This window comes from Lynx canadensis, chromosome B4, assembly GCF_007474595.2.
Source record: "Lynx canadensis isolate LIC74 chromosome B4, mLynCan4.pri.v2, whole genome shotgun sequence".
NCBI lineage: Eukaryota > Metazoa > Chordata > Mammalia > Carnivora > Felidae > Lynx > Lynx canadensis.
In genome coordinates this window covers 131,089,711-131,100,402 of record NC_044309.1, presented here as the reverse complement: position 1 = coordinate 131,100,402, position 10,692 = coordinate 131,089,711, and the positions used below count along the sequence as shown (strand labels likewise).

The 10,692-nt window shown below is 63.8% G+C and overlaps 1 protein-coding gene across 1 annotated transcript; it reads left to right on the top strand.

Annotated features, from left to right (window-relative positions):
* The first annotated feature begins 832 nt into the window (after positions 1–832).
* Positions 833–10,226, top strand: SOX10 (SRY-box transcription factor 10). The gene is made up of 4 exons (XM_030320585.1): positions 833–982; positions 1,483–2,018; positions 6,669–6,937; positions 9,228–10,226. The coding sequence occupies exons 2-4, from the start codon at positions 1,561–1,563 to the stop codon at positions 9,929–9,931; spliced, it is 1,431 nt and encodes a 476-aa protein (XP_030176445.1). The 5' UTR covers positions 833–982; positions 1,483–1,560; the 3' UTR covers positions 9,932–10,226.
* Positions 10,227–10,692: the final 466 nt, after the last annotated feature.

Here is a 10,692-nt window from a genome sequence, read left to right as displayed (position 1 = left end):
CCCAGGAAATGGGGCCCCAGACGCCTTTCAGACCTACTTGGAGTGGACCCCCAGCCCAGCCCCCTGGCCAGCCTCCTGGGAACTTGAGTCCTGCCTCTGTACCTGAGCCAGCCCAGCCCTTACATGTGCTGGGTGTCTGGTGAGAAGGGCCCAGGGGTGGAGCAGGGGCCTCTGCACTGGGCAGGGGGTGGGGGTGGGGGGCCCAGCTGCCCTACCTCACCAGGTATGGGCCTGCATGCTCTCTCTCTTGCCATATGAGCTGAGGCAGAGGGCAGCCTAGGCGGGGGCGGGAGGCAGGTGAGGCAGGCTGAGAAGCCGGCGTCTGGCCACCGTAGGCACTCTCCGTAAGACGTCTTAAAGGAAGCGACACAGGCCAGCCGAGTTCACACGTCGACAGAAAGTTCACCCGCGTTCTCACGCAGCCCCCGTCCTTTGCCACCTGCCCATCCCACTGCCTGAGGTGGAGGCTGGGGGTCCCGGCTGGCAGAGGGTAAGGGGTCCTGCAAGCAACCGGTTCTGACCCTGCCCACCTACATCCCTTGGCTTTCCTGGCCTGACCACCCCCGTTCCTCTATCTCCCTAAGTCCAGGCCCCAAGACGGGCCTGGGACAGCAGCGCCTGGAGCTGGGGTGGGGGGGCCTGGCGGAGGAGCCCTGAGTGTTGGGGATGAAGGACAGCGCTGGAGGCTCCACCTTCTGCCCTTCCCTCCCTCCCCTCCCCCTCCCCCTCTCCCCCTCCTTCCTTCCCAGCCCTCCGCAGCAGCTCAGTGCTCAGTCAGTCTCAGGCTGTCCGGCCAGGGTGGTTGGTGGTGAGGATTCAGGCTGCGTCCTGACGAGGCCGCGGCCTGAGGCTCAGGGCCCCCCAGCCCCTCCCTCCCAGCCCACCAGCGTCACCCCCCAGCCCCGAGCTGGACCGCACACCTTGGGACACGGTTTTCCACTTCCTAAGGACGAGCCCCAGACTGGAGGAGAGGTCCGAGGAGGTGAGTGAGTGCACAGCCCGCTCCTCCGCTCCTGCCTTCCTGGGCCCGGGCCTGGGCCCCTGCGGGGTCGGGCTGGGTGGGGAGTGACTGACACCCATATCTGCCCCCCACCCGGCTCCTCTAGACTCCATCGGGGGGCAGGCAGAAGGGAAGCCGGAAAGGTGAGAGAAAAGGTGGGAAATTCCAGGAGCCAGGATTAGAGCAGAATAAAGAGTCCGTTTTTCTTCCTTTCCATCAACAAACCTCCACCCAAAAGGAGGTTTAAAAAAACCCAAACCCACCCACACCAAGAGACGGTTGGGACCAGGTGGTGGGAAGGCGAGGAGGGCGGGCGCTAGGAGGCCGAGCCCGGGGCTGGCATGTGCGCGGGCCCCAGGGGCTCTAGCGGGTGCAGGGGGAGCAGGGCGGGCGCCACCTCGGGGCTGTGCCCGCGTCGCGTCTCGGGGCCGCCGTCGGGGCTGCGCGTCCCGCCGCTCCATCGCTCCCTCCTTCCCGTCCAGGTGGGCGTTGGACTCTTCGCCAGGACCCCGGCGGCGGGCCCCGGGGAGGCGGCCGAGGCGGCGGCGGCCGGGGGCGACATGGCGGAGGAGCAGGACCTGTCCGAGGTGGAGCTGAGCCCCGTGGGCTCCGAGGAGCCCCGCTGCCTGTCCCCAGGGAGCGCGCCCTCGCTGGGGCCCGACGGCGGCGGCGGCGGCGGCGGCGGCGGCGGCGGTGGCGGCGGCGGATCGGGCCTGCGAGCCAGCCCGGGGCCCGGCGAGCTGGGCAAGGTCAAGAAGGAGCAGCAGGACGGCGAGGCGGACGATGACAAGTTCCCCGTGTGCATCCGCGAGGCGGTCAGCCAGGTGCTGAGCGGCTACGACTGGACGCTGGTGCCCATGCCCGTGCGCGTCAACGGCGCCAGCAAGAGCAAACCGCACGTCAAGCGGCCCATGAACGCCTTCATGGTGTGGGCGCAGGCGGCGCGCAGGAAGCTGGCCGACCAGTACCCGCACCTGCACAACGCGGAGCTCAGCAAGACGCTGGGCAAGCTGTGGAGGTGAGCGCCCTCGACTCGCCTCCGGGGAGCTCCCGCGGGCCCCCTGGCTGCGGGTGGATTCAGGCTGGACGGGCACTGCCCGGGCCCCGCTCCCGGGGTGGGGGGTGGGGGGGGGGAGCCACCGCTTTGATGGGCCTGGAAGACCAGGTGTGGGCTTCGGGCCCGCCCTTCCCCCACGAGTACCCCCTTGGGGTGGCGCTGGCTTGGAACTCTTGCGGCCTAGGCACGGCTCCCCACCTGGGGCAGCGGGCTAGAGGGCGCCCCCTCGTGGCTGGAATTCTGTCGGGTGGAGGGCGAAGCGTCTGAGCTTCTTCCTGGGGGAGCGAAGGCCAGGGGGAGGGAAGGATCCCGCGCGGCCCACACCAAAGGCCTTCACTCATGGCTCTCCCGCAGGCACAGCACACTCAGCGGTGCCACGGCCACCAGTCCCAGTGGTCAGGGGGATGCCCGAGGAATGCTTGGGGAAAGAGCTGAAGGCCTGGCTGGAGAGGCAGGGAAACTGAGGCAGCCAGCTGGAGCATGAGGGGGCAGCTCAAGAAAACAAGGAATTCGGACAGGAGTCTTTGAAAGAGTGAGGGACGAAGAACCACCAAGGATCTGTCACTGCAGGATCCCGTCCCGTCCCAGCTACCTTCACGGTGCCTTCCTCATCCTCTCCTCCTTCAGGCTGGGGAGGGGAGGAAGGGGGGGGGGGCTCTTCATTCCCTAGGAAAGGGGACACACAGAAAGAAGTCTCCCCTCCCACCTTGTCCCAGAGCTGCCAGGCCTGCCTCTCCCTCCCTCCCTCCCCCACTCCCTCTCCCAGTCCAGCCGCCATTTTCTTCTCCAGGGCCCCACCCAGCATTGAGTAACCTCCTACCCCTTCAGCCCCAGAGCTGGCGCTGAGAGCCCTACCCAGGAGGAAACCCTGGCCCTTTCCTACCCAGGGTCCCTCAGAGTCCCAGGTTCCCTGGGGCCAAACCTCTGGGGAAGAACATGCCCCCTAGGGAGGAAGTCGGGGCCCCCCTCAGCTCAGGTCTCGGGCTCAGCCCGGCCCCTTGGGATATGTTGAGCAGGGCAGCAACCCCCAACCTCAGGCATCCTGGGCAGCTCAGAAAAAGAACAGGGGCTCCGGGAGGTACGAGCCCACAGAGGCCACCTGATTCCCCAGGACGCTGCCCGAGAGACAGGCCCACAAAGGCAAAGGGATCGCAAAGGCCGCGTCACAGCTGGTGGCAGAGCAGGGCCAAACCCAGGTCTCCTGATTCTACATCTGGAGGTCTTCCCCCCACACTGTCCTTGGTGACAGTGGCGGGTTACCCCTTCACTCCAAGGTGTGGTCAGGAGTGAGGCGGACAGGCAGAGATGGGGAGGGCAGGAGCGAGGCGCACCCGAGTTTCAGAAAGTCTGGGCTTCTCAGGGGAGCCTGCCTCCCTCCTGCTGCTGCCGTCCCCATGCTGTCCCCAGCATCATGGAAGGGCCTAGAAGGCCAAAGGTTGAAGAGGGCCCCCAAGAGACCGAGAGGGATTCACATCCAGTCCCATGGCCCTGTCCTTGGCCACGTGTTTGCTGATGGCCTGGTAGTCCTTCACCTCCCCGTCTCCGCCCTCGGCGCTCCGTTCATCCTGGGCAGGCAGGCCCTGGGCTTAGTGGCCAGCCTGCTGTGTGGACCCAGAGGCTCCAGCTCTGCCCAAGGTCCATCCGCACCCAGGTAGGGCTCAGCCCGGGGCCAGTTTGGTACAGAGAAGAGCAAATGAGAGCCAGAGAGCCAGAAGGGAGACAGGCAGGCAGACAGAGCAGGCCCTGGGGATTGTGAACAGCCCACAGCACCGGCCCAGTGATAGCATCAAAGCCAGGATAGACCCCCCACGTCTCCCTCACCCCTTGCGAAGGATTTAAGACCGGACCTTCCATCGTCCCTGTCCCCGTTCCCCCAGACCAGAGCCCTGGGCTCGGGCTCCCTCAGGAAGACTGGTTTCTGGCCATCATCGATTGGCCTCCAGGGCCACGCTAGAGTTGGGCAATCGGGAAAGCAGACACTGTTTCCCCAGGACCCAGCCCCAGGGGGCAGGACGGTGGCTGGACTCTGACAAGGATCCAAGGCCATGCCCACGCCCAGCGGGCTACCAGGATCCCGGCGGGGGGGTCCTGAGAGGCATCTAAAGATGGGCTGGGCTGGGCTGGCCAGTCCCTCCAGGGGCTCCTCCTGAAAGCCCTCCCAGGATCACGACTCCCAGGCCATCAGGAAGGGGGACGGTTAGACAGAACTGGGAAACGGGGGCCCTACACCCGAAAACAGCAAGACATGCAGACTTGCTGCATGTGTGGGGTGCTGGAAGTAGGTTGGGGTCAGACACACCAGCGTCCAGGTCCTGGCTCCTAAGTGGCGACGTGAGCTCCGACAGTCGAGCTAACCTTCCGTGCGCGCCTGGGAAAGGCTTGTTAGACACCGATCGCGTGGTGACGGTTGTATATGGGTTGATTTGTCTGGAGAGAATAGAGTCAGGAGACTAGAAAGGGGGTCACAGGCTGGAGCCTCTCCTGACCCCCAAGCCCACAGGCCCCTTTCCTAACAGGAGAGCAGCAGTGAGTGCCCCACTTTGGGAGCCCCCCACCCATTGGCCGGGGTTTCCAGTTTTCCCGGGGTGGGGGAGAACCAGTCTACCCTCCATATCCTCTATTCCAAACTTTGAACACGTAGAAGACAGAGGCCGGGTGGCAAATGAGGATCGGGTTTGCAGTTAGAGCTGTGGGCACCGCTGGGGCCTGGGAGGGGGCAATGCCCAGTGAGGCTGGTGTTGGGGTCAAGATTAGATTTGAGAGGGTTTGCAAGGTGGGGTCGGATGATGGGCCTGGGGTTAGGAGGGAGTGAATAGAATTGAGGTCAGTGTGAGGTTGGGGTTGGAGCCATCCGACAACCGCGTGGGGGTGGGGAGGACTGAAAGTGCGGATTCTGTCAAGGTGAGGGTACTGCTGGGACCCGGCATGGGAGGTGACAGTGAGCGCGGTACTGGAAGTTTCCCTCTCTTCTGGCCTGTGCCCCCGCTCCGTGCCCCCTGCCATTTTCTTGCTGAGTCACGCCCAGTTGCCAGCTACACAGAGGGCACAAGGAAGAGTTGGGTGGGACAGGAAGCTCAGGGTCCCCAGCCTTTCCGGAGCCTCCGCGCTGGGGTCTTGGGCCTGCTCTGCGCCCTCTAGTACCGCTGTCTCCCCGCCCCCAACACACACACACCCCTTCGGGCCCGCCCCACCCACTCCGCAGGCCCAGTCTCCCAGGGGCCCGGCCTGGGGCTGCAGCCCACTCTCTGACCCCTGGGGCGCTGGCCTGGGGTCTCCATCCCATCACTCAGTCGGACGGACCCTTGGCAAAAGCTGGGCTACGCTAGGCTGGGTGCCGGCAGCCTGGGGGGAGGGGGGCAGCCGGGGAAGCTAAGCCGCACAGGAATGCTGCCACCGGCTAGGAGGTGCCTGGTATGACCACCCCCTCCCATCCTGGGCAGGAGGGCTCGGCTTCTGCTGACTGGGGGAAGAGAGCACCCACTGCGGAGGGGGTGGGCAGCTGGAGAGGCCCTTTGGGCAGAGGGACAGAGCCGCGCCCACAAAGTCCCTCCTGTGTAGGACTCAGGAGTCCGTCCTTTCCCCTCCGCTCCCTCTGCAAGGTACCCTGTCCTGCCCTCCTCACCCTGGGGCATCGGAGCCTTAAACATCACCCCCTCCACCGTCCTCCAGCCCGGGCCCCGAGGCTGGAGCTGGGAGGGCAGGGGCACTGCCTTCAAGGCTTTCCTCCAAGCTTGGTCTCAGACTGGGGAGAGGGTCTGTTTGCCTCTGTCCCAGGGTCTGGGGAGAAAGTCTAGCTTCCTCTACCCTCTGTCACCCCCTGGACAAGGAGATAGGATCTCCCCCAGGATGCAGTGACCCCACAGAGGGAAGGGGGCTCACGTCCTGCCCCTCCAGCCGCACCACACTGGAATTCACAAAATGAGCACTCCAGAGTTGAGAGGGCCTACCCCCAGCACTGGCACGGCACCTGTTCCTCAAGGTGCCCACCCTCCCCGCCCCCAGGCCCAGTGCAGAGTGCTTCACGCACGCTACCTTGGCCAATCCCACACCCAGGGAGGTAGGCTTTATCATCCTCATTTGATAGGAAGAAACTGAGACTCAGAGAAGTGACAGGAAGAAACTAAGGCTCAGAGAAGTGATTTGTCCACGGTCACACGCTAGCAAGTAGCAGAGACTGGGCTCTTCCCCCGCACTCTGCTGCTTCTCGGCTCGCATACCTCCAGCTCCGGGGAGCTCACCCCCTAAGGAGGCCGCCAGTGTTCTACCGGCGGACAGCTTTGATGACGAGAAAGTTTTTTCCTTTCCTTGAACTGAGCGAAGCTCTGCGTCCCTCAGATGCTCTATTCCTACTGCTAACTCCATCATCGGGGGCTGCCAGAAACAGCAGCCTAATCCCGCTCTCACACCTCTCTCGCACCAAAGCTCCTGAGTTTAGGGACAGAGATCACAGCCTTCTGAGAAGCCTGTGGTTCCTTGGGCCTCACATCTTCCAGACTGTAAATCAAAGAACGGGGCCCTGCCCGCTGGGCTCCCCATCCAGGGACCTCATTTCTTCCAGGGCAGATACTCACTCTGGCCCCTCTGCTGTCTCCCCCAACTGTACTGCCCCAGGCTGCTGAACGAGAGTGACAAGCGCCCCTTCATTGAAGAAGCCGAGCGGCTCCGGATGCAGCACAAAAAGGACCACCCGGACTACAAGTACCAGCCCCGGAGGCGGAAGAATGGGAAGGCGGCCCAGGGGGAGTCAGAGTGTCCCGGCGGCGAGGCCGAGCAGGGTGGGGCCGCCGCCATCCAGGCCCATTACAAGAGCGCCCACCTGGACCACCGGCACCCCGGAGAGGGCTCCCCCATGTCAGACGGGAACCCTGAACACCCCTCAGGTGAGCGCTGGGCTGAGGATGAGCTTTGGGCGGGGACAGCCGGGGCGCTGGGGAGGGGCGAAGGCTGGCCGTCGTGAGACTCTGATGACCCACAACCGCCCTGGGCGCTGGGGAGGCTCGCGGCGCTGTGCCATTCGTTCGTTGCCCCAGCTGGGGTGCAGGGGCCCAGAGGGACCTCAGTGGGAGCTGGGGCGCCAGAGGAAGTGGCTGGGCACGATGGCTCTGGCTGATGGAAGAGGGCGCTGCTGCGGAGCCAAGAGGCCAGTTAAGGAGGCCGCGGAGGCGCAGGGGTGAGTTACAGCAGGGAAAGCAGAGACAGGATGCTTTTGAGGAATGGGAGATCAGATGGAGGAGAGACCCCTGCCTCTTGCCCACCTCTCAGTCTGATGGGGGAGCCACGGCATGGGATGTTGAGATCGTGCCACGGAGGAACAGACATAGGGCCATCTTGTTTCATCTCCATTAGCGCAAGTAAGGCTGACATTAACTGAGCACCTGCTCGGGGTGTACCAGGCACCCTGCTGATTGCCATACTGAGTATTAACTCAGTCACTCCAAACTGTGATTAGGGCAGCCGCGCCGCCTGGGCTCAGAAGCCTGCGTGAGCACAGCTCTACCTTCAGAAGACACACCTGGCGTCCCCCTTTGTGCCCGGCCTGGGAGCAGACACCAGGGGCATCAACAAGAGAAGCCACCACGGTCCCTGGCGGTGGGAGTCCCCACAGTCCAGAGGGAAGGGCAGGGATGAAAACAAATGCATGAAGAAGACACAAGTGTGCGTGAAGCCAGAGCCTCCCAGAAGGAGGCCGCGTCTGAGCCGCTTGCCGTCATCTCTGTTTTACTGATAAGGCAGTAGGTCAGAGACGGTAGGCATTTCCCCAGAATCGCACAGTGACAGAGCCAGGATTCAAACCCAGGCGGTGTCTCAAAATCCAGAGCGCTTGGCCGGGGCACGACTTGGCATTGCCTCTGGTCTGAAGTGGTGGGAGAGGCGGGGAGAGACACAGAAATGCCCTCAAGGAGCCCCTGGCCTCGTAGACTGTGGACGTGTTCTCTCTCTGAGGGGATCCCCGGTCCTGCCATCTCTCCCCCACACACGTATACTTTACTTCAGAGACTCAGGGACACACACACACACACACACACACACACACACACATCAGAAGACCCCGGACCAGGTACAGAACCACCACCCCAGGCTCTAACTGTGGGCATGGGCTTTTTTTCTCCAAGGCCCAGCTCAGCTACCCCTCCTCAGTGAGACCTTCCCCAAGTCCCCAGGGCAGGTGGGGGGTGGGGGTGGCACCTTCCTCTAGTCTCCTGAGCCCTCTGCATACCCTGTAACTTCTGACGCTGCCCTCCACTACTGTGCGCGTCTCTGGATCTCCCCCAAGACTCTGAGCTTATGAAGAGAGGATCCACTTGATTTACGTTTGTATGCCCTGTGCCTGGCACGCTGCCCCCCCCCCCGCCCCCCGCCCTAAGCATCGGGTGAATGACAATGTGAGTGAGAAAATAGACATTGGAAGAGGGGTGGAGCAAGTCAGCTAGATATCTAAGTGTCCTCCTGATCCAGCAAGGAAAAGCTGCTGGAGGGCTGGGGGCAGCACAGCTGAGCAAGGAGTGGGGGGACAGAGCGTGGCTGGTGGGGCAGAGTCGGAGGGAAGGCTTCCTGGAGTGAGGGGCACTTGAGCTGGCTTTGGCAGGAGGGATGGGGCCGGAGGGGACACATGGCTGTTTGGGGGCCAGGGGTGGGGGTGGAGGGTGGGGGAGGGGGCCCAGGCAAGCTAGCAAAAGTGAAGCAGTAGAGAACCATGAGGGCAGGAGAGGTCGGCACCAAGGAGAGCAGCTGGCAGAAGCCAGGCATGCGCAGAAGAGATCAGACAAGTGCAGACCAAGGGCCAGACCCGTCGGGGCCGACAGCGAAGGGGCAGGGGAGCAGGGCGGGGAGCCGACATCAGCCGATATGAGGAAGAACTCCCCAACAGAGAGGGCTTTTCAAAATGCAGCAAGCCTCTCCAGGACATGGGTGACGGAGGGAGCCCCCGCTCTGGGCGGGAGGCAGGACACGCCCCTAAGAATGGGGAATTTCAGAGACAACTGGAGACCAGCCCTGGACCATTAAATAAGTGAAATGCCAACTCGGGCTGCCCAAACACGCAGAACCCACGAGGTCACGCAGTGATGGGTCCTCGGCCTCCTGGAGGCAGCTTTTCTGAAGGTGAGCCGTCAGGATCCAGAAGCCTCTGACCCGGCTTCCCGCTTGCTTTCTGTCTCCCTTCCCCCCCAGGCCAGAGCCATGGTCCACCTACCCCTCCGACCACCCCAAAGACAGAGCTGCAGTCGGGCAAGGCAGACCCCAAGCGGGATGGGCGCTCCATGGGGGAGGGCGGGAAGCCTCACATCGACTTCGGCAACGTGGACATCGGTGAGATCAGTCACGAGGTAATGTCCAACATGGAGACCTTTGATGTGGCCGAGTTGGACCAGTACCTGCCACCCAACGGGCACCCGGGCCACGTGGGCAGCTACTCGGCAGCCGGCTACGGGCTGGGCAGCGCCCTGGCTGTGGCCAGTGGACATTCCGCCTGGATCTCCAAGCCACCGGGTGTGGCTCTGCCCACGGTCTCGCCACCCGGTGTGGATGCCAAAGCCCAGGTGAAGACGGAGACCGCGGGGCCCCAGGGCCCCCCACACTACACCGACCAGCCATCCACCTCGCAGATCGCCTACACCTCCCTCAGCCTGCCCCACTACGGCTCTGCCTTCCCCTCCATCTCCCGCCCCCAGTTTGACTACTCTGACCATCAGCCCTCAGGACCCTATTACGGCCATTCAGGCCAGGCCTCTGGCCTCTATTCGGCCTTCTCTTACATGGGGCCCTCGCAGCGGCCCCTCTACACGGCCATCTCTGACCCCAGCCCCTCAGGGCCCCAGTCCCACAGCCCCACGCACTGGGAGCAGCCAGTATACACGACGCTGTCCCGGCCTTAAAGGGGGCCCTGTCATCACCACCCTGCCCGGCCCCTCTGGGTAGCATGCCCCGTCCCCCAGCCTTTGTGCCCTGTTCCTCGCCCATCTCAGACCTGGTGGTGGGCCGTGGAGGAGGGTGCAGAGCCTGACAGCGGAGAGAAGGCTTTCTGTCTGGCTCACTGCCTTTGATGACCCCACCCCGTCCTATCCAGGCTCCAGCCCAGGCAAAGCCCCGGGCTCCTAGGCTGGGCAGAGGAGAAGGAGGTTGATTGTCGCCCCTAGACTGAACGATGAGGGGCCGCACCTTCCCACCCCCCACCCGCCCCCCCGCCCCCGGAATGACCCTCATCCCAGGACCTGAGAAAGACCCACTCTCACCCTCCTCTGGGGGTGGGGGAGGCAGCCGGGGCTGGGCAGGAACCGGAGGCCTTGCCGTACCTTGTGCCCATGTTCGCGCTCTCGTGGAGAATGAGGGGTCTGACATAGCCCTCGCCACTGTGCCTAAGATCAAAGCCAGCCAGAGACCTGCATGATGCCTGCAGTGGGCTACGTCCGCCCCCGGGGAGGACAGCTTTGAAAGCCTGGGAGGGGAGGGGTCTCAGAGGGAGGTCTCCTTATCCCCTCAGCGCCCCCTCCCCTTCCGGACACAGGCAGGAGTTGATACAGAGGCCTCGAGATGCAATTCTGTGCCCACCAAACCCCCTTCTTCGTCTAACGGAGAAAGAGGCCCCGGTCCTTCTCTTCCTCCTCCGCCACAGCCTCCCAGACCTGGAGGCACAGCC

What these genes read in the sequence shown, in the direction of transcription:
- SOX10 (XM_030320585.1), top strand. Translation starts at nt 1,561, where the DNA reads ATGGCGGAGGAGCAGGACCTGTCCGAGGTGGAGCTGAGCCCCGTGGGC. An exon ending in ACGCTGGGCAAGCTGTGGAG is followed by an intron (nt 2,019 to 6,668) that starts GTGAGCGCCCTC and finishes GTACTGCCCCAG; the next exon opens with GCTGCTGAACGAGAGTGACA. An exon ending in GAACCCTGAACACCCCTCAG is followed by an intron (nt 6,938 to 9,227) that starts GTGAGCGCTGGG and finishes CTTCCCCCCCAG; the next exon opens with GCCAGAGCCATGGTCCACCT.